The sequence below is a fragment of the Nematolebias whitei genome, chromosome 11 (genome assembly GCF_014905685.2).
Source record: "Nematolebias whitei isolate Nwh7 chromosome 11, NemWhi1, whole genome shotgun sequence".
Taxonomy (NCBI): Eukaryota; Metazoa; Chordata; class Actinopteri; order Cyprinodontiformes; family Rivulidae; genus Nematolebias; species Nematolebias whitei.
Window position 1 is genome coordinate 34,147,349 of NC_056508.1, and position 26,896 is coordinate 34,174,244.

At 41.0% G+C, this 26,896-nt stretch overlaps 1 protein-coding gene across 2 annotated transcripts in view; it reads left to right on the top strand.

The window, feature by feature from the left end:
- Positions 1 to 1,311: 1,311 nt before the first annotated feature.
- casz1 (castor zinc finger 1) overlaps positions 1,312 to 26,896 on the top strand; it is a 51,858-nt gene continuing 26,273 nt past the window's right edge. For both annotated transcript variants that reach the window (XM_037684919.1, XM_037684920.1), the window contains exons 1-3: positions 1,312 to 1,390; positions 16,842 to 17,402; positions 24,380 to 25,283. In XM_037684919.1, coding sequence (XP_037540847.1) covers positions 1,312 to 1,390; positions 16,842 to 17,402; positions 24,380 to 25,283 — 1,544 coding nt within the window. The remainder of the gene's footprint in view (positions 1,391 to 16,841; positions 17,403 to 24,379; positions 25,284 to 26,896) is intronic.

Consider the following 26,896-nt stretch of genomic DNA (forward strand, 5'->3'; position numbering starts at 1 on the left):
GGCAGCCTGATTGGGCGTTGGATCCTTGTCTGTCAAGGGCTAATTTTTTGTCATTAGAGAACTTTGTTTGGCTCAAATAAAGGTGATCCACCCTCTGTTCAAATGATACCAACAGCAGGTCCGGGATATTACGTCTTGAGTGCAGATACCCTTATCCTGTTACAGGCTGCAATAAATAGAAAAAAACTACTTCATGCTGACAATTATGTTCTCATGCTATAAGAGCATAAAATCATGATCAGTACAGTTATCTTCCACAATTTAAAGCATCATATAACTTGGGCAATATTTGATAAAAATGTGGGCTCAAGTTCCATTTGGTTATAATCTTTAACCACTGGTTTCATCTTTATACTGGCGTTTTCACGTTTTTTTTGAGCAACGCACAAAATAGCGATCTGGATCAAACGTGCCTTCTTTTTTCTGGAGTGGAACCCACCCATTCAAAGGCAAACAGAGGGTTGACATTCTTCAGCAGGACAGCTAATATTCTCCAGTATTGATATTGTCATGTGAAAAGTGCTCCGCGAGTAGACGAGAAAGCAGAAAATTTCCCACTGTCCTCTTGCCGAGAGCCTTCAAATCTAACACGCCCGTGTCATTTTTTAAATAACAAACCTCCCAGGATGGAGACCTGAACTACAAACAGGCACCCGCTGTGTGTTTGTGCGTGAACGTGCATGTTTATGTGCACGCTCACACACCGAGCACAAAGCACATGCTACCACTGTCAACAGCAGCAGTTGTTCTGTGTGTGTGTGGAGGGCGAGTGAAAGTGTGCACAGTCTGTGCCTGCTGGCTCTGAGGGATCCACTGTAAGTCAATCTGTGTGCTCATATGCCCCTGAGTGTGTGTTTGTGTGTGTGTGTGTGTGTGTAAACCTCTACTGTACTACACTTCAGGGGCCGGGGCAGAGCCTGTAGTCTGAGCAGGGCTGCAAAGGGCCGAGGGCCAGCCCCCGCTGCACACCACCCACTTCACACCTGTCCCTTCCTCTGCTCTCTGCACTGGGCTCTCATTGTAGTAGTGACAGGAGGGCACCAGTTAAGTGGCCTCTGTGTGTGTGTGTTGTTCCCCCCCCCCCCCAACCATGTGACTGCGGGGTGGAGAAGGGCGATGAAGGACCCCTACTGGTAATATGGGTAAACTCGCGCAGCCTCCACATCTGTGAGAGAAGGGAGAGGGGGAGGGCAAGGAGGGAGGAGAGATAGACAAGAGAAAAAGAGGACAGAGTGGGAAAGAGGTAAGGAGAGAGGGAGGGAGAGGGGGAGAGAGGGAGCAGAGCCTTGGCAGAGAGCAGTTGTGGAGAAAATGCCTTGCTTTGTAGAGAGAATTCTTCCAGGGCAGGAGGGAGAGGTGAGGCAGAGCACTGAGGGCGCTTTGCTGCCAGGTAAGCCTCACACACACACACATACACACACACACACACCCTCCTTCCTCTCCTCCCCCCTCCACCCCCTCCCATCCCACACACACACACACACACACACACACACATTCTCAAGTGTTACGTAGTGAATGGGTCTGCTACTATTTGCAGTTGGGATGATTCAGACACGCATGTGTAGTGATATGGGGGGGGTGGTGATGGGGGGGGTGTCATAGTCAACTTGCGTGAGAGTCAGGAAACAGCAGGTGTACACTTTGTTTTCTGAAGATCGTTTTTCACTGTTTTAAAAGACACGCTTGCAGTTTAATTTATGTCGGGGATAAGTTTTAACAAGTTTAGATTTTCTCCCAAAAGTTTGATCTTTTACTCGCGTGAGGCCACGCAGTGCGTTTCACTCTTAGATTTATTACAAAAGTAACGTCTGCACAGAAAATCTACACATAATCTACTTTACACTTTTTACCACTTTATATTTTACTAAATTACTCTTCAAAGAATAAAGCATTTTGTCTACGAACATTTAACAATGGTTTGATCATATAAAACGTTTAGTTTACGTAAAAAAGGACTTTATAAACAGCGTTTTTATCTTTTGTGTAATAATCTGAAACTACTTTTAACTGTATTTTATTTAGCAATTTAAAAAAGCACACTTTTATGACAGGAATCATGATAAAGCACTTGAGCGTCTGGTTTGTTTGGATCTGTTGTGAGGTAATTAGCGACGTTGCTCCAGACTGATGTGCCTGTTTGGATGCAGATGTTGTCACGGAGTACTTTATCATTTGGAGGATTTTCCACTCTGCTGATGTAAACAGTGTTTGTTGAAAAAAGGCTAAAGAGTCCTTTACCTCCCTCGTGCAGACACGTTTCTGGGAGGAATAATCCTCCTTGTGTACAATCAGATTTTCTCCTTTTGGTTAGATAAATACTGTGTCTGTGAACATCAACGCAGGATTCACGTGCGGCCCTGTGGAGGGGCGTCTGAGGCAGGAGAGCGCCTCAGCTCGGGCCTGACATTCCCTGTCGAGGCAGAAGTTGGCCAGCTCTGACTCTTCGCTTGCTGTTTATTTGTTTTTTGAACAAACGGAACCAGCAGAGTGAGAATTGAACTGGGCTTCTGTAACCGTGACGATCTGGCAACCGTTCCCCGTCCCATAGGATTGCTATGGTTGCAGTGTGCCGGGCGTGCGTTTATTATTTAACTGATGGGTTCTGTTTGCTGCTACTCTCTGTGCATATTGTACTCTGTGTGTGTGTGTGTGTGTGTGTGTGTGTGTGTGTGTTTGTGTGTGTGTGTCTTTGAATAGTGGGTGGCGGTAGCAGCATTCACGAGAGAGACATTTTACTAAGCAGACATTTCCCCCTCTGTTTTCACTCTGACCTGGTAGGAGATTGATGACTGAATTGTGGAGTACATGTTAACAGTAACCAGTGATTTATGAAGATACTTAGGGTAAGTGAGGCCGCACAAGCTTGAGGGGAAGAAAAAGATATAGCCTTTTAAGTTAATGTAAAAATATTGCCTTTTTAAGTAATAATTGTTATTACTACTGCAGGGGTTTGGAAAGAGGTTCGAGTTCAACTTGGATGTGCTACAATGTGCAGTGTGAAGCTTTTCCTGTTCCCTTTGGCCTTGAGCCTTCTTTTGTTTCTGCTTTTTTAACTCGGACTCTTTTTGACATTGAGAAGTGTTTGCCAAGAATTTTTTTCAAAGGATGCACAAAGCTTGATCATTTTCTTCTCGTTAAACTGGTAGATTGAAATATTAACATAAAAAAAGTACTTCATTTCCATCTAAACCTAAATGAACAACTCTTGGAGGAGCCTTTCTTCTGCAACAAGTGCACAGTGTGTTTTGGCAACCCCTCTTAGCCTAAGATCCCTCTGTAAACCTGCATGCAATTTTAAAAGAATCACATTTCCCCCCTTTCCTCTGCTTGATATCATGCCCACAGACAGAATCCTCCTCATATTCAAGCGTAAGATTCAGTCTACTTGCTTGTGATTGATAGCATTTTCAAAGAAATGAAGTAATTTTAGGGAATACTGAACAGGGCTTCCACTGGAAGAGGGATGGCTTTCATTTTTTTTCAAGGCACCTCTTAGACCGAGTGAAATGTTTCCCCTGTTCGCTCAGGGACGACTTTATTTCTTACCAGGGATTTAACACTCACTCAGTCCCCTCATAAATACAGCATCCCTCAGGCCTTCACTAGCCATAACTCATGCACTAACTCTCTAGCTAACTAAACTCATATAGCAGAGCCAACACTTGTTTGTCTTTTACCTCAGCCTCTGTCCCTCACTCCTTCCTCTCTGTCTCTGTCCCTCCTCTGTGCTGATTTACAAATGACAGAATCTCCTCTGACTGCCATCTCAGCAGGCTCCTGCGCCGGTCTTCTCGGCCCACTCGTGAAGAGAGGGTTTTGGAATAAATGTGCGTTTGAATATAAGCCAGCCTAATCTCCTCCCGGCTATTTAGAGTGAACCTAATGCTCCAAGAATGAGCGAGAACAACCGAGGAGAAAATGCGGACATCCCTCTCGGCGTGTCACAACACAGCTCGCGTCTCCGAAGAATGGAGCGAGTCTTTGATTTGCTGCGGAAAATCTCCCCGTGACTCAACAAACATAAAATAAGTTTTCTTTAAAGACACCTGTTGAAGCTCGAGCCTTCTAAGAACAGTGCTTGTTTGAGTTCTTTCTTCCTTTATTGCATCGTGTGGATGTTCTTTTTGTACTTTCAAGCACCTTCTTCTTTGGTGCATTATCAGCTTAAAGCAGCTGATAAACATTCTGACCGTTGAGCAAACAGTGGATGAAAGGGTTCAGGTGAGATTTTACAGAGTGGCTGATGCTTTTAGTGATCTGGTGCCGACTGGCATTTTGGGAGGAGACGGCCTTCCTGGCGTGTTTCCCGTATTGGTTGTTAACAGCCTGCTTGTACCTTCTGTTCTCTCTGTTCAGTCCCAATGGCCCAACTCTGACAACTCCTCAAGCATCTGAAGACCCTCTGAAGTCAAAATCGCCCATTTTGATGTCTCAGGGCAGTACTCTGCGTTTTGTTTTTTTGCGTCTGAAAAAGCAGGCCCTGCTTGGAGGAATTACCCTCGGCACTCGTTGGTGTCAGATGGGGGAGGACGGTATCGTTCTCATCCCCCCCCCCTCTCTCTCTCTCGATCACCCCTCTTTTCCTCCTCACTGTCCTTCCTTTTCTTTTTGATCTCACCATCAAATCTTCCCCGGTTTCTATGAGTGACGTTCACCCGAGAGCAGCTTGGGGAAATGACAGACTGAAGAAGGCGTTTGAGAAAATGTGCCCGAGCAAGCCATCAACTTTGATAAAACCATATTTCCAGTGGGAGAGGAAGAAGAAAGCTAAAGAGTTATAAGCATTGTTGATAATGAAAAACGCCATGAAAGAGCAAACGTCTCTCTGATCCCAGCCTGTTAGACCAACAACGTATAGTAGAACAGATGCAGTGGTACATCAAGCACTTCTCTGTTGCATGAAGTGCAATGAGCGTTTGACCCAGATGACTGCGCTGAAGCTTGGGTAGTGCACCAACCCGTCATTGCACATCAGTTTGGCACCAAATATCCTCACAATGCTGGGAGCCACACTGGGGTTGCCATCCACACTGGTATTATTTCAACCTTTTTTGTGCTGAAGACGCTTAAGAGCACTGCAGAAAAAGAAAGAAAAGGCACAGAGAGAAAGAAGTGTTAGCTTTAGTAATTACTACCTCCACAGAGAAGCAGTGGAGAGGACAGTGAAGGAAGCGAGCGCATGAAGGAGGCCCCGTGTGCAGATAATGAAGGGGTATCATTGTAGCTCTGACAATGTTAATCTCAGAGTGCTCCACAGTGTGTGTCTCTGGTTGTCTGTACGCCGTACCGTGTGCAGCTAATCTAAGTACTGCTGGGATGGATGGAGGTTGTGTTACAGTGTCATCAACTCATTTTCTACCAGGACCACCGTTTGTTTGACAGCGTCCGCCAACAGTCACCTCTTCACAGCTTCTTGAAGACAAAACTAAAACTTTTTGACTTAAAGCGATAGTCCAGATTTCTTGAAGTGAAGCTTTGTTACCTGCTAAAATAGTTCTGTGAACAACCTCAGTTTGAAGATGTAGAGTTTAATTCTAAACAATTTCCAGAACAAAGTGGACCAACAACTCTAGTCTAAAAAGAATCATGAAGGTTCACAATAAGGCTGCTATATAAGGTTCAAGGTTCTTTATTGTCATTCACATCACTTGTGGTACATGAGGTGGAACGAAATTGTGTACCCAAGGTCCCAGTTACACCCATAAATAGCAAAAACCTATCCATCCATCCATCCATCCATCCATCCATCCATCCATCCATCCATCCATCCATCCATCCATCCATCCATCCATCATCTTTACCTGCTTCTTCCTTTTCGGGTCATCGGGGTCACTGATGCCCATGTCCAGCAGTTGCTGTGTGAGAGGCGGGGGACACACTGGACATGTCAGTCCATCACAGGGACACATAGAAACAAACGAGACAAACAACAATTCACTCTCTCACTCACGCCTAGAGACAATTTAGAGTTACCAATCATCCTAACATGCATGTTTTTGGTCTGTGGGAGGAAACCGGAGTACCTGAAGAAAACCCACACATGCACGGAGAGAACATGCAAACTCCACCCAGAGAGGCCCCAGGCCCAGGATTTGAACCAGAGCAACCTGCTCGCTGAGAGGCAGGAGTTCTACTAACTGCGCCACCGTGCTGCCCAATATAGCAAAAATATGAAGTATAATAAAGAAACAGTATATAAGGATCTAAGATATACGCTAAACAATAATAATGTAATATAATACAGTGTATTATTAAACCTTATTATTAAACTATCATGGCCCTGAGGTTTAAACGAACAACGTAAAAAAACAACAACACAATTAAATTTAAAAAATGAAATTACATTAAGCCAAACCAGAAGTGGTGAAAACCAGAAGTGACCAAATCGGAAGTGGTGAAAAACAGAATTACATTTCAAAAAACAAAATTACATTATGTAATTATGTATTATTACTATGTGAAATAATAATAATAATTATTATTAATTAATTAATTATGTTGAAGGCTTAATTTAATTCAGTTTTTTAAATGTTACTTTAAACCTCAGGGCCACCATACCCTATAAAGTGCTATCTTATCTTATCTTATCTTATCTTATCATCTTATCTTATCTTATTAAACCTATTAAACCTTTATATTTTGTGATCCATGGTTATTCAAGCAGAACTATATTTCCACTGGAAGTGCTACAGCTAGTTGCTGTTGCCTCAGTCTGTAATTAAACATTTTCTATGTAAATAACTGTCTAATTCAAAATGAAAGGAGACATAAAAGTTTACATAAAGTGTTCACGTGAACAATTGAGAAGTTTCTGAGATTGGAGACGAGTGTCAGGTCACTTTGGTCCTGACACTGACGAGCCAGAAAGACTTAAGCTCCAAACTAAAGTTTTTTAAAGGGCTATCTTCAACTGGTAAGTTATTATTTGTTCATACTCGTTCAACAGCACACTGCAGCATCTGAATTATGGTGCTAATATAGAATATTTGCCAAAAATAATGTTAGAAAAATAAAAGAACGATCCAACATTTTTTTGCCCATCTTTTTTTTTTTTTGTTGTTGTTGCTATTTTTGAAGTTGTGCGACAGTCATTTAAGCCTCATTGCTTGCAGACACTCGAACACAGTAGAAAGTGTTATGAATATGTATCAACACAGCATATGGCAGCAGCAGCGCTGGGACTAGGTGTGTCCAGAAGGTAGAGTGCTGCCGATGCATTATTCTCCATTTAAATTACCACAGTAAGAATGCAGCAGGGAGCTGTGAGGTGTTCTCCACGTCTTCAGACGGGGCAAAGGAGAAACCTGGCTCATGCAAAACAGCAGGAACAGAAGAGCTGTGATGAGCACAGTAGTTGGCCTTCTGAGTTTCCTTGATTTGGACAATTTTTTATTTTTTTTTGGCAGGTTCAAACTCAGCGTACTCACTGACACGAGTGTGATTAAAAGCGATATTTCTGACACATTAGGATGCACACAGGAAGTAACCTCCTCTAAAGCGTTCATTATTAGATGCATGACAGACCTGAATATTTATAAAATAGGTTTTAATAATTAATAGCAGCAATCTGCTCCCGTAATTCATCAGATTTGCACTTCAACAGAGTATCCGTTTTAACTTTAAAATAATAATAAGAGGAATATTAATGTTGCAGAAATGTAAAACTGGCTGCAGCGTGGAGAGGTAAGCGCTCCGTGTTCACTTCTGAGGCTTTCCTTTAACCTGCCACTTTTCTAATAAAATTACACTTCAAGCCGTCAGCACCGCAACAGTTTAAAACCCTCACTTGTTCGTGCTCGACAATTTAGCGAGAGGCTTCTCATAAATGTGGCAAGTCATGAAGATAAAGACGCAGGAAACAAAGAGGGGTTGGGGAAGAATGCAAAATAGTTGCTGTGGTTTTATCAAAAGCAAATTTATTTGTTTGAGTCAACTTAGCAGCACTTCCTTTAGTATAAAGAGACCCAAAATAGATGCCTTTTTTTTTTTTTTTTGCTTTCTGCAAAGCGGCTTTGCGTTTTATCTCTTTTTTTTTTGTTTGTTTCATTTTTATTCACACCCCTCCTTTATTGTGAGCATTGTTTTATCACACCTTCAAATTCAGCTCAATTCTTGCATCCCCTGAACCTGCAGAAACATGAATGTTACTGTTTTAGGTTGTGACGTGTTTGTTCTCCCTCCAGTTCATGCCAAACTTTTCTGTAAAGCAGATTATATATATATATATATATATATATATATATATATTTCCTTTTTGTTACTGATACAGCAGTGTGTTTATTACCCCGACTGAGGATCAGTCTCTTATGAGCATGTGGAAATGTCAGCGTGCGTCTGAGAGAAACTGACGTGACCTGCAGCCACCAGATAGAGAGGAACAGAAGGAGAGCTCAAAGCACAATGCCCGGCTGTCTACAACCCTGCAAACATGTGCGCAAGACACACGCATACACCGGCACACACACTTAATATTGGTTGCAGCCACTTAACGTACAGTATATGTTTACAGTGGATTGCACAGCAGCCCACATTTCCCCAACCACACAAATCCAACCAGGCTCTTGAAAAACCTTTGCTGTCACATCTAACCTGCTCATCAGAAAAGCAAACCAACGTTGTAACAAAAAAGAGTCACAGCCACGGAGTCTAAGAAATTTAAATCCCACAAGCAGGAAGACTCACACTCATCACTTGTTAGTTTGCCCTGCAAAGAGTGGGTTATTAAACCAAGAAAGATGTGAAACAGCAGAAGTGTTGAGTAGAAAGTGATACGTTTTCTTTTTTTTCTTTGTCTTTGAGTCACAGAGCATTTTTGGACAGTTAGAGAAGCTACTCAGGCTGACATTTTAACAGGCACCGCTGATTCTTTCTGCTGCACGTAAAGTCCAAAAGAGGAAAGTCTGTCAGGCAGAGCAAATGTTTTAATGGTAGCCAGGGATCGATGTTGTCGGCACAGCCATCCTGTCTGGAAATACATGCTTTTTTTTTTTTTTTTTTTTTAGGGTTAATGTCACCTCCTTCATTCTTTTCAAGGAGAGCAAAAATAAGAAAAAAAAAGAGGGGAGAACAGTGTGGAGAGGAGGTGCGAAGGGAGGTCAGCAGGATAAGATGCAAACAAACCGAGCCAAATTGAGGGAAATGGCTTGAAACGCACTCGTTCACTAAAGGCCCTCGTGTCTGAAAAACAAATTTGAAACCTAACCTTGGAAATCAATTAAGAAGTCTTCAAGGGTTAAAATAAACAAGGTCCGACCCCCCCCCCCCTTTTACCTTCTTGACTTTTCCTTCCTTACATTTACAAGAGGAGGCTTTGTCAGCAGAGCCTTTATTTCATTTTTTTTTAACAGCGTAAGGCCTTATATGCTGTCAAAATGTCTTAAGAGTCTTATTAAAGAAATGCCACAGCTCATTTCCTTGTAATTCAATTCATATGCTGGTGAAAGGGGGCATGTCTAAAGATCTAAACAGCTCTGCTTTTTAGGCTTCACATTAGGGGTTATCTATGAGGGCTTGTCATTGATTGACATTATCTGGCCTGACAGGGCCTCATATCAAGGTTAACCTCATGGACAAAAGTGCCACTTGCACGGACACACGAGCACGTTCAAATAAGTCACGCTCTCCTCAACTTCCTGTTGAGAGAGGCGCCGTGTGCCGGCTTTGGTGTGTGTGTGTGTGTGTGAGCCAGGTGGAGATTTCCAGACTTAATTGATAACTAATGGAGCAGCGTGTGCTGAGTTTACCCTGGAGGATTGACACTCTGAGTGTGTGTGTGTGTGTGTGTGTGTGTGTGTGTGTGTGTGTCCCGAGGAGGGAAAGGTAAAAAGGTGGAAATGACAGAGTCAGCAGTGTAACTTTTTGATTAATTAAATATGACCTAAAAACTAAAAGCACAGAGAGACACACGGCTGTCTTCCTGACCTCTTACGCAAACAGGCCATGTTTCTTCTTCACTCCAGGAGAAAGTGTCCAATACACACACACATCTCCCCTTCTCCCTCCCAACAAGTCACTAAGGTAAAGAGAGATCCCCGTGACCAAAATACAACTGAAGCAGTTAATCTGTACAGATATTAGCTCAAGGGCCTTTGAGAGGTGCACCGCTGAGCCCCTTCCCCACTGTACTATATACTGCCGTGCTCCCACACCAAGCACAGCCACCGTGGGGGAGGGACGCAGGGGTCGTCTGCTCATTTACCACGCCGGATGGCTAATCAAATTGTACTCCTGGTGTCGTGAAACGGAACATGAGTCTCAAAGCAAAGCCTCAAGAAGACATTTCCCTTGTTTCAGAGATGGGGTTGTGAGTTGTGTTTTAAGGAGAGTTCTCGCCTCCTCTTCGCTGCACATTTACAAGTGAAGTCATCACTTGGTGCCAGCTGCGAGGCCAGATTTGATGTACATTTTTAACAAGTTAGCCAAGTGTTCTTTGAATCGCCCCGGCCATCAAAGTGAATAAAAGTTGGCTGTTTTGGAACGTAGCTGTCAGAATGATTCTTGCCACTCATGTCAGATTGATTTTTTTTTTTTTTTTTTACTCCCTTAAACCATTTTAGCTTGTCCTCTGCTCTGGAAAATACCATAATTACCCTGTTTGTGATTAAGCCAGAGGGCGGATTTGTCCCTAGTTCTTAACTTTCCTGCCTGATTGCCCTCAAGTTCAGTCTTTCCTCCTCCATATGGGCTCAAAATATACATTGTTTTTTTTTCTTCTCTAGCCATTGTCCTGTGCAGTCAGTGAATGTGTCACAGGGGGCCGTCTGTGTCTGCCTTTGTCCGGCGGTGTCTTGTTTGTTTTCTTGTGGCGGTGTGACGGCGGCGCGGCACATGGCTGAAGGCTCATGTTTGATAACAGCCTGTGGACCGAGCCGAAGTGAAATAGTCCAAACGCGTTCTTCAAGGTCAGCAGCTTCAGAAAGACTGCAGCCAGCATGCAAGGTCACATCCTGCTCTAAACTCAATAAGTGCTTTATCGATAACAAAAAGGAAGAAAAACAAGCAGTGAGATGTGCAAATACATGATTAATAATAAAAGAGATATGTGAGAGAAAAGGGCTTGAAAAGGTTACAGTTTGAGCCACTCTGTTTTTATTTGTACTTCAGCTTCACTGAAAAGTATTGATCTTGTGCTAAAACCTAACAAAGCTAACAGAAATACAGCGTTTAAAGAATAACTACATTCACTGGTGGTAAGTTCCTCCCCAATCGTGCTTGATTCATTTCCTATCATCGCTTCATATTTGGGTGATCTAAAAAGTACAGTGTGAAAGTACGGTTCCAACAAATATCATAACCAACTCACTTCTGTTTTGACAGTAATCCACATATCATATAACCTGATCAAAATGATGGTTGAAAGCAGAGATGATTGTTCCCTTTTTCACCCCCCTGTTCAGCCACTTTATGAACAATGCTCCTTTTGTATTTTACATGCTATTTTTATGAAAATAAGCTGAGAGTTGTAACCTTTTATGTGCTTTTATCAGTTTTTTATTCTTATTCTTTCGTTTCCTCTTTTTCTCTGACTTCCTTTACCTGGTAATCCTGCTCAGAAAGTGAACCTCCAAGTGGATCGTTGAGAGGCACATTTGAAGCAGAGAGGTCTCCCACTTTCTGTTAGTGATCACCTACAGTACCGTATTTTCCGCCGTACACATCGCACCGCCCTATAAGTTGCATCAGTCCAAATATATCTAATCAAGTGGAAAAATCCATAAATACGTCGCATCTATTACACGTCACCGCTGACAACCTGGAAATGTGGGCCGGTGTTGTGCCAAAAATCGATGGGCTGCCAAGTGGTGGCCGCAGGAACGTGCACAGGAGGCACAACAAAACGAAGCTTGGTTGATCCAGGCAGATGACGGTGACATTGTATGGCAACCCGAATGTATCATTAATAGCCACTTTTACTTATTATATGATGCAGCGGCATGCCTTACTACTCGACTGCTATCTAGTGGCTGAAAATGGTAGTGTTCATTTTTTTAGTCAATGAATGAAAACGGTCATATCTCAGACAAAAATTGGTTTATAAATATGGGAGCAAATCCATAAATACATCGCTTCAGTCTATAAGTCGCAGGGCATGCAAATTATGCAAAAAACGTGACTTATAGGGTGAAAAAATACGGTAGTGCTTGTTTCTCATCAGGAGTGTAAACCCACCTTACCAGTTTCTATTCCAATCCCTTCTTTTCATAAACTTTCCCTCAGATGTACCCACCCCACAACCCCCATCCATCAACTAGTTGGCAATGGCATTGTTTTTAATCATCAGAACCTCAAAATTATTATTATCGCTTCTGATGCGGCAATTAAAACTTCAGGTCAGAGGCACAACGAGCGGTGATCAGCAGCCGAGCTGAGAAGTTTTAATTAGACGATCAGAACCATTAATGCACAAAAAAAAGGTGTGCGCTGGGAAATTAACGGGAACGTCTTAATCAGGGTTAGCGACTCCGAAGAGGAGTCAAGTGAACAGAGAGCAAAAAACAAATCATTTCCGCACCACTGGGACAAAACTCAATTAAATATGCATGCAGAAAAATGGAAATTTCTCTGCATCCGCCGCGACGACTGTTAGAAAACTGTGGAAAATCTCACGGCGGGGTCGGCAACCTGCTTATTGTTATTCCTCTGTAATAAAAATGAGAGAGGGGCCAGATGCCAGGGTCTGGGGTGCAGTGGCGTTCTTGTCCATCAGCAGCTTTCCGCTTGACTTCCTTGTGGCCGCCGCAGCTCCTCCATGCGGGCTGACGAGAAAGACAGAAAGACAGAGAGGCGGGAAACAGCCTCCTCTTGCAAGCTGTGAATTTACAAAAATAAAAACATTGTCATTTTCAAGCGTGTGTGCGTATATTTGCCCGTGCAGCTCTGCGAGTTTCCTGAAATACACACTCTGTCACACATACATCTCCCTTGAGAAGCAGCGACATGAAAGGTTCACTGAGCTACACGCTGGGAGCCTTGTCTATTAATCTGCCAAAGGTTCATAAAGTTATAACCAGACTATTTTCTTTAAAAAAAAAGCTTCTTCAACTTTCGGCTGCATATTGTAAAATAATCCTGAGCTAAACAGACATCTCCCAGACCTTGTTTGTATTAATTAACTTGAGATATTGCACGGGGGGGTTTGGTCCCTGTGTCAGTCATGTTGGAACTCAGCAGGGATCTACGACGGGCTCTGTATCTGTGTTTGATTAGTTGAAGAGATAAGCTTCAGTTTAAACAGGCAATATCTACGTCTCATGCACGGACCCCTCCTGCGTGTGCTCGATCCATACAAACTGAAACGCAGCGGGGAGCTGGTCTGTTTATGGGGCAGCAACAAAATCAAGCTTTTCCATTTCCAACGTGACGTTCCGTCTTCCACAAGTTGCTTCAGATGGAAGGAGGCTCTTGCTCTAAAGCCTTGACCTGTCCACTCACAGCTTTTATCTTTTATCCATAAAAGGATATAAATAACTGTGTTGTTAGGATTTGGAACACAATTTGATTCAGCGTAATGTCATCCAGGCACACAAAGATATTCTGCATTAAAAAGGACAAAAGAAACAAGTACCTGTGGAGGCTTAGAGAGCTGATAGCATGTGTAGAAAACTTGGATGAGCTGAGTAATCCAACGCTGAGAAAAAGCAGAACCCCTGAAAGAACTTGTGCGCTTGATTTTTGACTGAAGATAATAAAGATCCTGACGTAGTGCAAATGTATTCAAAATACTTTCTTGACTTTTTACTTCTGTTTTGGCCTTATACAGACACCATCCGGCTCTTCTTTGTACTCCTGCACTGTTTCCAGTAAAAATATTGTCACTGTTAACATAAGCAGCCGGAAAAATTAGTTTCAGCTGGTTTGTTCAAACCTGCCTATGATTTTTGGGACTCCCAGTGCTCGCTGAGGTGTCTCTTCCTTTGACAATTAGCACACCGGGCTAAAACAGAGTGTAAATAATGTCCGATGCGTGTGACAGTGTTGTTTTTCTTTCTGATATTCATTAATAAGGCAGAATGCTTAGTGGACTTTCACAGAGGTGGGGGTGTTGGTCCCGAGAGGAAAAGTTGTTCTTTCATGTTAAGTCCCCACAGATTTTATCTCATTGTACGCTATCATGCACACAAACGACTTGAGGTAAACAGCTTAGTGTTACCATAGCAATTCCTACTGTAAGCAATGGCAAAAAGCTGCTGTGGACAGAAACCATCAGCATAAATAAATGCTCAGGCTGCGTTCATAAACCATCGAACCATGGAGTGCTTCTCCTTAAGGGAAGCGCGCAATATTTAATTTGCTTTCAATGATCTTTTACGTTTAAAAGAAAAAAAAGCAGCAAATCTGTCTGATTTCTGATTATTCACTTCCAAGGCCTCAACGGATCATCCACCCATGCTTCTTATTGTTAACAGAAGAACTTACATAAATAGGTACAAATGGAAAGAAGCCACTCGGCAGGGGTCATTTCCTACAAGGAGCTTGAGATGGCTAAACAAAGGAAATCGGTAGTTAAAAGCATGAAATACTGAACCCAGTAAACAGAAAAAGAATGACCTCCACAGCACCACCCAGATGACCTCAATCTTCCTTTGGAGCGCATTTCTGCAGAAAAAAAAATACTTGAAAATTTATGTCTTCTACTTCCTAATAGTTTTTCAAGCTGATTTATACATACATATATATTTGCAGTTTTTTTTAACACTTTCACCCTTCGTTGCATTTGTCTAACACTAAAAATCATGCAGTTATGTGTTTCTGATATACGCTCCCCTCATCAGAAGTGCACAATTTCTGAAGTCATTGTTTCAGAGAGGAAGCCCGCAGTGTAAATACAGTAACTGAGAAAGCATGTGTGGGTAGCACCGGGTTCATTGTCTGGCAACGGGGGTGATCAGTAAACTCCTTCAAATTGCATATCCTCTAATGATTCCACAGCTTTGCAAAAGAAAATGAAAACAGGGTTTTATGTTGCTCCGATGTGATTTACATAATGCTGGCAATGGCTCACACATGATTATGCTTGGCTTTATGGTGGAGGCGAAATGAAGAGGCTCATTCTCATTGATACAGAAAGTGGATTGAGACTTTAGGACAGAACTTTTTTTTTGCCTCATTTGTCTTTCTTGAAACGGAGGCTCTGTAAATCAACATTGTGTATCAGCTTAAAAAATGCACGGCCAAGGCACATCTCCGCTGTGAGTGTTTTCACGCCGCCTCGGAGCTCTGCCATTTACCTGCCACTGAATGAAAAGAAAAAGTTCTTGTTTTAATTCCCTGCATTCTTTTGCCTCTCCGCGTCATAAATCCTCCCCAGCGCACTCTCCTTACTTTCTGAAAAGTTGTTCATTAATTGTTTTAAAAATGTCTTCCGAGGGTGAACTTTGGTGGCTCTGGAAATAAAGTGAAAGGTAACAGAGTGCAGTTTCTGCCCTAAAAAGGCAGCTCTGGATATGGAATGCCACAGGCAGCTGTTCCTCCCTCATCAGAGGACATGTTATAAAGATAGCCCCACTTGGATTGAAATAATGCCACCCATTCCTGCCCCAAAGCACACTATATCATATGCTATTGTTCAGAGAGGCCGCTCTGGGGAGAAAAATGCTGAGACTTGTTGGGATACATAATATATTGTTAAGTAAAAATACATGAAAAACAGACACTGCAACACTTTTAGGAACTTGGCATATTCTTCTACTAGCAGACTCTATGAATTTAGCCACTAAGCCTGATGTTACCAAAAGCGCTGAAGGTTTTAGCTCCAGATCTTGACAGTTTAAATGCTGTGCACCCCCTACCCCTCCAATCAGTGTCAGGCCCACAGCCTCTCGAGGTAAGAGTGAAGATAACATTTCACAGTGTCTATACAGCACTGTCATGTGAAGGATTATGTAGCCGTGTACTTGACGCTTGTAGTATTGTAGGGGGTCTGATACCTATCTGCCTGTGGTTTCAGCTGCTTGTACAGTTTTTCTTTTTCCTTTTTGCTCTTGTGCAAAATATTTTCCACCGCTGCTTTAAAAGCTGACTTAAACCTTGTGACATAGACATGTACTGTATCTCTGTGTGTCCTTCCAGTCTTGTGCTGTTATTGTTAAGTGCTTTTGGATGTTATTAATAGAAGCAGATAACACCTTCTGTGCCAGTTTTTTTTTTTTTTCCATTGTGATGTCACAGCACTGACATCAGTTATAGGTACAGACAAATAAAACTTATTCAGTTAAGTTTGACTGTCTTTTAAAAGTTGTTTATTGTGGTAAACAATACAGTAGTCCCTTGCAACTTCACGGTTCGTTTATCGCGGACTCGTTCTATTGTGGTTTTTCAAAATAAGATTGGACATGACATAATTGGCTGATTGATGGATGAGCCGCACGATTGGCTTGGAAATTTTATTTAAAATAAATTATTTTAAATTATTTAGCACCTGCTGCACCTCTGTGCAGCCCATGCTGCAGGATAGACTTCCTGCTGCAGCTGATCAGCTGTTCTCCGTGCAGAGCGGAGAAGTGGGCGTGGCTAAGAGCGCTTGCAGGGGGCTGAGAGCAGCGGAGGCAGGGAGCTGAAATCATGATATTCTGTGTTCTTTTAGAGCGTTTAGAGTTTAGAAACATTAAGAATATTGCAAGAGTGTGGGAAGGGTTTTAAACGCCCTAATATATGCATACTACTACTACTACAGTACTACTTGTACTACTATTCCTACTTCACAGTTTTTCACTTATCGTTGGGCTTGAGGGTACGGATACCCCGCAATAACAAGGGACTAGTGTACAGTTAATTTGCTTAAACTGATCACGTTTGGCTAATTCCACTCTTCTCTCTCTTCTTCATCTTGTTTCCATCAGCTGAAAGGAGTTTATGCACTGAAACGACCTCAGGAAAACCCAAGATGGCCGCCAAAAGGAAAGGTGGCCTGAAACTCAACGCAATCTGTGCCAAGCTGAGCCGCCAAGTGGTGTTCGACAGCAGCTCCCAGAACGCAGAGGGAGACCAGAGTGTAGCAGAAAACAGTGAGCGTGGCAGTTCCTACTACGAAGACAACGAGACCAACTTCCCCGAGAGCCTGAGCCTAAGTAAGAGCCTCGAGGAGGACCAGAAGAGGCGCGAGGCCATCGAGAAGTGGGTCAACGGCGACTACGGTGAAGAGCCGCCAGCTCCTGATGACGAGCAGGAGCCTGAACTTAGAGGCAGCAATGACGAAGATGGCCCTCCGGAAGGCGTCTACATGGTACAGCCTAGGGGCTGCAGCGATGACGAGGACAACACTGAGGACCCTGAGGCCCCTGTAGGCTCTCAGGATGGCAGTTATCATGACGATAAAGAAGCTGAGGTCAGACCACCAAAAGATGACAACAATTTGCCGTCGAGCGAGGCCCAAAGTCGCCAAGCACCTTTCTCCTCTCCAGGTATGTCCCTACCAGCAAATAGTCACCTGTTAGATCTTAAATCAGCACTTTCTTTTCCCTGAAACACATACCACTCAACCAGTGGTGTAGTCTATATTTTTGTAGTGGGTATACTGTGCTTAGAAACCAAAGTACACCGGTTAGTACAATGTAATCGTTGATTTATTTAGATTTTTAAACATATTGAACATTTGAACATTTCTCTGATGCTTTTATTTGAATAAATGTACAACAAACTTTGTACAACAGTTGACTTTGTATTAAGAACATACAGTTTATAAAACAGTATCAAAGCAAAATATGTTCAAGTATTAAGTAGTAAGTACAGAAGTATGAATTATACAAAATAAAGTATTAATTACACAAAAAACAGGTTGAACCAACTTAGTGTGTCTATAAAATGTTCCAAATGTGTTGACAATGACATGAGTCCATGTCACGTATCAGTGACATGGACTCATATCATTGGGCACTTTTAAGTGGGTATACTAAAATTCTCAAGTTTTTCTAGTGGGTATACTCCGTATACCCGCACATCACATAGACTACACTGCACTCAACAGTATAAAGGTGCAACGACTTAGATCAGGGTTATTCAACTAAACTGCTCAGGGGCCACAGTTACTGAAAGCCAAGAGCTCAGGGGTCGGACATCCAGCAGTTATTGCCATTAAGTAAGTTTGTTTTATGATTTAAAATAGAATTTTATTTTAAAATGAACTCACTGATGGGCTGAACTGAGCACACATGTGGGCCTGATTCGGCCCCCGGGCCGCCTGTTGAATAGCCCTGGCTTAGAAAAAGAGAAGGTGACATTGTCACATCCATGTAAGCGCAAATGTGCCCATTATTGGAAATAGGCACTCTAGAATTACATTATGAATAGTGATGATATTTATACTCTAAAGACACATTCAACCGGTGTGTGAGAGGGGAAAACAGAAACTTGATTTTGCTCTGCTGTTTAAAAAAAACATAAACGGTGAAGGCTTAAAACATCAGGCATTTGGATTTTTGTGTATTCTCCCAACAGCTGAGGGCCAAGAGCACATGGCAGGACCAGTGTAAGCTTCATATTACACCCAGGATTACATACTGAGACTTTGATTTTTCCCCCTTATGCTCACTAAACTTAGCCACTGCCTCAGGCTCCTCTGTTACTGGAGATACATACTCTTTTTTTTTTTCTGCAGTTGTCAAATCCAAGCGATCAGTTGTCAGACAAAATCTGCCATATTAAAGCTATATTCCTGTGCCCTATCACATCTCAGCAAAATTTAATATCTACGTATTTTTAATACTTTTTATATACAATGAGCTCTTGTTGTAAATGCCTTGTAATAACCCTTGTTTAATTGTGACATGATGTTCCCTTCGTATTACTCACTGATTATCAGGAAGATAAAGCACTGGCCACGTGTTAACGGCACCAACAGTCTTTTAAGAAAGTGCTTTTTAGTGTTATTTACTTTGTGACCCTTGAAACTGCAAACACATGGAAGAGAAAGCGACCTTGAGTAGCAGAAGTTAAAACTCAGAGCTGTAAAAGAGAGAGAGAGAGAGAGAGAGAGAGAGAGAGAGAGAGAGAGAGAGAGAGAGAGAGAGAGAGAGAAAATAAAAGCATTGCTTGGTTATAAGAATAGATAAAGCCAGTTTCACACAGCGGAAAAAAAAATTGCAGGTGAAACTAGTTGTTGTGGTAGAAAAACAAGTTTGGTTTTGCTCTCGCTCCGCTCTCTTTAACAGTTTTAGAGCTTCCATCTAGGTTTAAGTGTGCACCTCAGAGTCATGTACACTTGTGCTTTTTTGTCATCATTTCTTTTTGTTTTCACCAAAAGAGCAGCTGCAGCTCTGGCCACACGTCGACGAGGGGGAAGGGGCTTCTGAGAAAACAACGCACGTTTCATTTCAGAGGCAAAAGAAAAGTTCAGTGTGGTTTTAATTAGTCATGTTTTTGTATTTTCATAGCCATAAGAAAGGCTGTCTGTAAATATGTAGGACATTACTGTATCGGGACGTGCGCCTTTACCTCTTCTGGTGCGCTTTAAACCTCACGGTGTTTGAAGACGCATCCTGCATCAGTTGCAAATCTTATCTTTAGAGATTTTTTCTTTCCTGAGTTCCTCTTTGCTGATTGTAACTAGGGCATCTATATTGCCACGTTTCTGCTCGGCTCACAATTAAAACATTTTTCCTCCCCCCACCCCCCCCCCCTCCTCCTTTCGTTCTTTCTTTCTTTCTTTCTCGCCGCTGTCTTTCAAAGGCTGATGTGGAGTGCACATAATTATGCATATAAACATAGTGGCTTAATTATCTCTCACAACATCAGTGACAATGTAATTAACAAACATTGCAAGATCAATGAGAGAAACTGCGACCTTCAAAACATTTAACTCCTCACATTGAGGCATCGTGCAGATTTCCTATCAGTGCAAAACCCCAGAATACTTTTCCTAGATAATTTAGATGTCGCATTAGAGCCCTCTTAAGCCATTCAATGGGAAAAAAAATAATAATGAATAAAAACTATGAAAGCAATGACAGAGACCCTCATAGCGATGGATCTAACAGGCCTGACCAGGACTCCATTTGCAATTCTGGGTTCACCCTGAAAGGTTATTGTTCATTTCAAGCTATTTCAAAGCTCCCTCTATTTACTGCCTGTTAATTAACTAAGCAAACAGGGTGGAAGTTTTAAGCCCTGCACTTTTTGTGTGACGAATTACATCAAGCAAATGTACATAATGTCATTTATTCACTGCAAGTCTTTATTAGCTCAGCACTGTCCGTTTAAACAAAATCCACTCAAACTAATTCACTGATATGAACATAAATAGCTTTAAAAAAAAACACAATTCAAAACTTTAAATGCTGAGTTTATTAAAGGCAATTTATTTAAAGTGAATGTTTTATGTTGGGTTTTGGTGCTTCTGCGCTAACGCTGGCAGGTTTTTAGAAGAGGCCATATATAGAAACTGGCTTGCATCTTTCTCATCAGCAACACCTCTGCCTCTTAGTCCTGTGAACAGTGAAGCCATGCCACGTGATGACCAGGATTGGTCAGCAAAAGGAGATATATATTACACATCTGTTATCATATCTGGGAGGAAAAATGTGGTCTAATTGCCTCAAATGTAGACAAGGCATCTGTGTTGTGTGGCTGCTTCTGCTTGCCTGAAGTGTCGAGATTAGAAACCACTTCTTTGTAGATTTTTACAGTGTCACCAGAGAGAGTGCAGAAGGAAATGTCAGATGTGTTAACAGGAGGAAAAAAAAGGGAAAGCAGGAAAAAACATTTATGATTTGTACGTTCCCACATCATTAGGAGGAAGACATAGCAGTTGAGAAGAAAACTTATTAACATGGCGTTTTTAAGTAGTTATCTTCCGTTGGTTCCAGTAATAATCCTTTGAAGTCCATTTATGTCTCGTTAATAAACTGATAAATGAAAATAAACAAGAAAAAACAAGAGTTGGCAATAACATGAACTTGCTTTCATAGAATTTGCAGTTCACTCTTCAAATAAAAATGTAAATGTTTTATTTACTTCAATAAGGAAAAGTCATTACTTTGTAATAAATACACTGTAAAACATGATTTTACCTTTTTGCTGTTTCAACGTAGCTCATTATTCAATTTGGCAAACTAATAGCGAAGTTGTTAAACTAAAACCAAACTATTAGCTTAGCTTAGAAGCATTTAAATATAGTTATACATTTACTAAATTAGAAATGTCTGATAATTTAATTTTGGAGGTCAGTAAGACTGGTGGAGGAATTCAAGTTTCTGAGTCATTACTCTTTTGAGATCATCCTCCATTTTTTTCTTGAGCTCATTTTATATTCATCTATTTTTATTTATTTAACAGCCATTAGTCAATTTTAAAGTTACTGAAAGGGAATTTCAATACTGTAAAGATGTCTGTCATACCAATACAAGCTTAGTTTAACAGCCACATTATTTATGTCAAAATGAACATTTCCATTTAAATTAATGTTGTTTTTGACCAGTCAAATGCTCAATTTTTATTTAAATGACAAGTTGCATTAAAATAAACTAAAGCAGATTTACATGTTCCGGTAATAAGGAATAAGGCACTCAATTAAGTTTTTTATTTTTTTTAACACAACTTACTGTTGTAATTATGCAGAAATAATTTAGCAAGTTCAAGAAACTGCCTTAAGAAGTTCAATCAATTAAAAAATCCTAGTCAACCAAACTAACAAGGAGGTTTATGCAGCAAGGCGTTTTTAATTAAACAAAAAGTAAAGTTTGTTGAGCTAATTGTTTTTATTTTCTCAACGTCAGATTTCATGGCAGCATGTGTTTTTACATTTAAACTGTGTTAGATTTTACAGTGTATATATATATATATATATATATATATATATATATATGATATTTTATTTTGAAATGTAAATCTTTAGTTACTGAGTGTATTTTTATATTCTGGCACATAAGGCCATGGGTGGAATCGTATTAAAGCTATATGATATGCCTTGAAACACTTATGTAAATGCAGAACAGCAAATTACAACTAAGGTATCTTTTAAAAAAATCCAAATAAATCTAGTGTTTTTCCATTTTAAAAAGACTTTTACAAGTATATATTGAAGGGTTTTAAATGTGATTTGTTATCATATGCTGTTAAAAAGAGCTTAAATATGTGATACAGTATTGCACTGCTCAGTAAGTAGTTGTATGCACACAGTGTCACTGTGGTTTAGGTACATGTGAAAACACAATAGATCTGACAAACTGATCTGTGGCAAACATGTATGTATTTCCTCTCAAATACCTGATCTATTTTTCTCTTGAAATTTTCATGCATCTTCGATCCATCAGATACTCTTTCATACTGATCCACAGAGCAGAGGAACAACCCCCCCAACACGGTGAATGGAAATTTGGGGATTATTTTACATGCTGCGCAGGAGATGTGAAGAGCAGGGCCCAGGGACTGATTTAGCAATAACTGAGAAATATGAGACAAGAACAGAAATATTTGTGTATTAATTACCACGGGATGGTGGGCGGTATTACCCCCCGCCAGCTCATGTGTGCTCTGGTGATGAAAACAGCGATAAAACAATTTTTTTTAAAAAGACTTTGGCCTCTGTCCCCGAGAATGTGCCAAGTATGAGCTGAGAAGGCTGACAGTCATGTATAGCCTTATTGAAATGATCATCTGGTGAATTACCAGCTTAATATGTATCAGTTAATATTTAAAAGATATACAGCAGGAGGCTTTTAGAAATGAGTTTTATCCTCAAACACAACTCTTTAGAAAAAGGCTAGCTCACTCATCCCAATTATTTCTTTGGACTTTTCTGCTGTCGTCATACTCCTCTTTTTCTCTGCTCCATTTCCTCTTTATTAAGGCTGTTCTTCTTTATGAACAGCTTTCAGGTCAAATCATCCTTTCCTTTCTCCTATTTTCTGACCACTTGCACTAACCTGCATCACACTTAATGAGGCAGAATTAATCCCCACACATCGCAATGAAACTACACACTGACTGTATTTCTCTTGTGTCCTTGGGGAAGTTGTCCAATTCAATAGTCCTAATGTAAAAATAAAATCTGTGTTATAAATGAAAAGAAAGAGGTGATGATTTGTTCTTTTCATGATTAAAAGTGATACAAAACTCACGGTACCACTTTACAAAAAGGCTCCCCTCATAGATGGCTAATAAATAGTTTATAAATACATTATTAATTCCTCTATAAACACTTTATAAATAATTAATAACAGCTTATTATGCATTAATTAAGGGTGACAGAGACAAAGCTGACCAGTTTCTTACCAAATAATGAGCCAAATCTGTTCATCTATATATTTCACGTAGAGTTGTTATATTAAACATTTCAGACTAAGTTATTACCTTGTGAGCACAATAAGCACTTGTAAACCTTTTTTTTAGCAAATAGTATTAGTTAGATACTTATAATGCACTGATAAATTACAATATTATATGCTAAATAAATGTTTACAAATGCTTATCGTGCTCACAAGGTAGTAACTTAGTTTGAAATGTTTAATATAACAACTCTAGGTGAAATATATAGGTGAACAGATTTGGCTCACTATTTGGCAAGAAACTGGTCAGTTTTGACTCTGTCACCCTTAATTAATGCATAATAAGCAGTTATTAATGATTTATAAAGAGTTTATAGAGGAATTAATAATGTATCTATAAACTATTTATTAGCATCTATAAGGGAAGTCTTATTGTAAAGTGCTACCAAACTCACTTTATTTTAAGTTTTCTACAACAAGCTTAACGGCTTTATTTTATCTGAATATTGTTTATCCAGCCTTCAACCTAAATGTTGTTGATTTTTATGTCATGATCATATTTTGTGCTCCTAAGAAAGTTGTATGTGTTTAGAAACAACTTTAAATTGACCATTTTGATTGAATGTATTGGCAATAAAATTAATACTAAAAACAAGCCTATCTTGGTATTGCCGTCTGCACATTTTGCAGGACTAACTTAGAATGCAACCAAAACAGGAAGAGACTGAGACTGGTTTTGTACACACATAAATCCACAGACATTTACAAGTGGTGTCGGTTGCAATGCAAAAGCACTTTTCCTGTTGCTATTGTTCTTGTATAACAAAGACGGGTATTAGTTTCTAAGCCTGTAATATTCAGTAAATTGGCACTTCTATATATATATATATATACATTTATATTATAGTTAGTTGATGTGGAGCACAACAATGCAGCAAAATGTTTGACAATGCATAAAGTACAATGAATTGCACTATAGAAGACTGATTCATCTGTTACTAATCAAATTATGACTATTTGAAGCAAAGGGAAATACAATATTGTGGCATTAAAATAATTCCAGACAGCAACTAAATCCTCAAACATTTTCTAATCTTCAGGTTTCCTTCAAGCAGTTTTAAAAAGAAAAGATCTAAAGAACTATAAGCAGATGATGTTCTTCTTTTGTTCTTCTGCAGGAGAAGCATCGGCACTGCGAGACTATGCAGCCAACACCATGACTGAGATATTGGGAATGTATGGTTATGATGACCACCAGGTAAGGGATGAACTGACCAAGATCAGCTTTGACAAGCTCAAAGCTGCTACCTCAGACCTCACGTCCCTCAGCAGTGAAGAGGCCTCACGTCGTGCTCGCTTCTCTAAGTACGAAGAGTACATTCGCAAGTTAAAAGCTGGCGAAGCTCTGCCTTGGCCGGTGCACTCCTCCCCATCAAAACCAGATGACCTCAACTCAAAACTGGCCCAAGACAAGAGTCCTGCCACTCTTCAGACTTCCACTTGCCTACCAGTAAATGAGGCACAGATTTACCCCTCAAGCCTAGACCACAAACAACCAGTTGTCCCTCAGCTGGGCAACTCTCAGACGTCCAATTCCTCCCACATGCAAAACATGGCCTCCCGCGCCTCCAAGTACGACTTCTTTATTCAGAAACTGAAACAAGGCGAGAGCTTGCAGCAGCAGAACGGCAATGCTTACAAGAGACCTTCGAAATACGACCTGGAAAACGTGAAGTTTCTGCACCTGTTCAAGCCCGGTGAGGGCAACCCTGACATGGGTGGGGCCATCGCCTTTAAGACGGGTAAAGTGGGCCGCCCTTCAAAGTATGACATTCGAACAATTCATAAGCTAATACCTGGAAACTCTGAGGCCTCACTGATGCCCAACGTTCTGGCTACAGCACCAGGGAATCCTGGTGCTTCTGGGGTCCCTGCTGTTGGGGCAGCAGGGGCCAGCATTGCCCCGGGGCTTACAATGGACCAGGCGGGACACATAAGTTTTAACTCCGCTGCTGCTGATTACATAAAATCCAGCTTTTCCAAGACTGACTCGATCACCACTGGAACCGTGTCCTCGGTGAAGTAAGTTTGTTCAAACAGTGGGTATACTAAACCATAAACCATAATCATAACTTTCAAAATATTAAGAGTACTTTTTTGTAGTGCGGAGCTTTACAAATATTAAAGTTTATGTATAGTTAATGCTTCAAATTAAGGTTATAGATGGAGGCATGAAAGCAAATCAAAAACAAATGAAACAGAACAAGTTTTATGTAGGGACTATTACACTTTCTCCAGAACTTAGAAGAGGGCATTAGTTTATAATCTTAGGGACAAAAAGTATCTGTATACATGGGGCTATTCAACTAAATTGCTCAGGGGGCCACAGTTATTGAAAGCCAAGAGCTCAGGGGCCAGACATCCAGCAGTTATTGTCATTAACTAAGTTTGTTTTATGGTTTAAAATCTAGTTTTATTTAAAAATGAACCCATTGGTGGGTCGAACTGAGCTCACCAGTGGGCCTGATTTGGCCCCTGGACTGCCAGTTGAATGGTCCTGGTATAGAATAAGTTAGAAGCAGTTCTGACCGGCAGGAGACAACAGTCAATATGATCTAAATTTGGAGAATCAGGAATATATTTTTGTGACGGAGTCATGCTAAAGGCTGGTCAAAAAGAGGCCTCTTTTAGAAAAAGTTATTCTCTATAGGACAAATTAAAACAAAAAATGTTGTATCTGCACAACAAACGCTATGTTGTGAATTTTTACAACGTATTACTAAAGCATCAGATCAGTATCTAGAGTTTGCTTAACACGGTTTGTTTTTCAACTTGGGTTTCACATTAAGTGTGTTGTAACCAGGTAAGATACTGACAACTCGTCTACAAAAACTTCATCCATCCATCATCTTTTACCCACTTCTTCCTTTTTGGGTTGCGGTGGGGTCACTGGTGCCCATATCCAGCAGTCACTGTGCGAGAGGCTGGAGACACCCTAGACAGGTTGCAAGTCCATAACTCATTAAAAAAATTGAACTATCCCTTCAGGTTTACTGGCAGAATGAAAAAAAAAAAAACCTCCAAAACCACTTTTCTGTTTTCTGTGCACCTCATAGAGCTAATGTGATGCTCGCATGCACTTAACAGCTTCTTTGAGTCAGTTAGCCAAACGCAAAGGTAATTGCTACCTTCACAGCAGCCACAAGGAATGTAGTGTGAAACGACGCATAACACCCAATATATCCACAACATGATGAGTTGAGAGGTTGCATGAAGTGTTTACTTGCTTTAGCACTCCGTGGAGACTGATTTAGCACAGTCATCGCAAAGTGACTGACTTCTTTCGTTTGGCTAGGGTGTAACAACTCTCCCTTTAATTACTTTGGAGCCATGACTAACCTCCCGGCAAGTCGCAGGGGTCGGCTCAACACAGCCTGATGAGTGCACTTTAAAGGAAGCAAACGAGGGGTTTGGGGAGCTAACCTACAGCTGTGTGCATTACCAGTAGGAAAGAGCTTCCAGAGTCTGTTTGATTGGTTTTGACCTTGTCTCTAGTTAGTCAAGACCTATCAAAGACACGGTTCAAGAGCCCTTAGGCACCTCTCCCTCATGCTTCGGCCTTTGTCAGGTTGAGGCTCCACAAAGCTGCAGTCTTGGCTAACTGACCCAGTCTGATGCTTGTAGTACACGAGGAG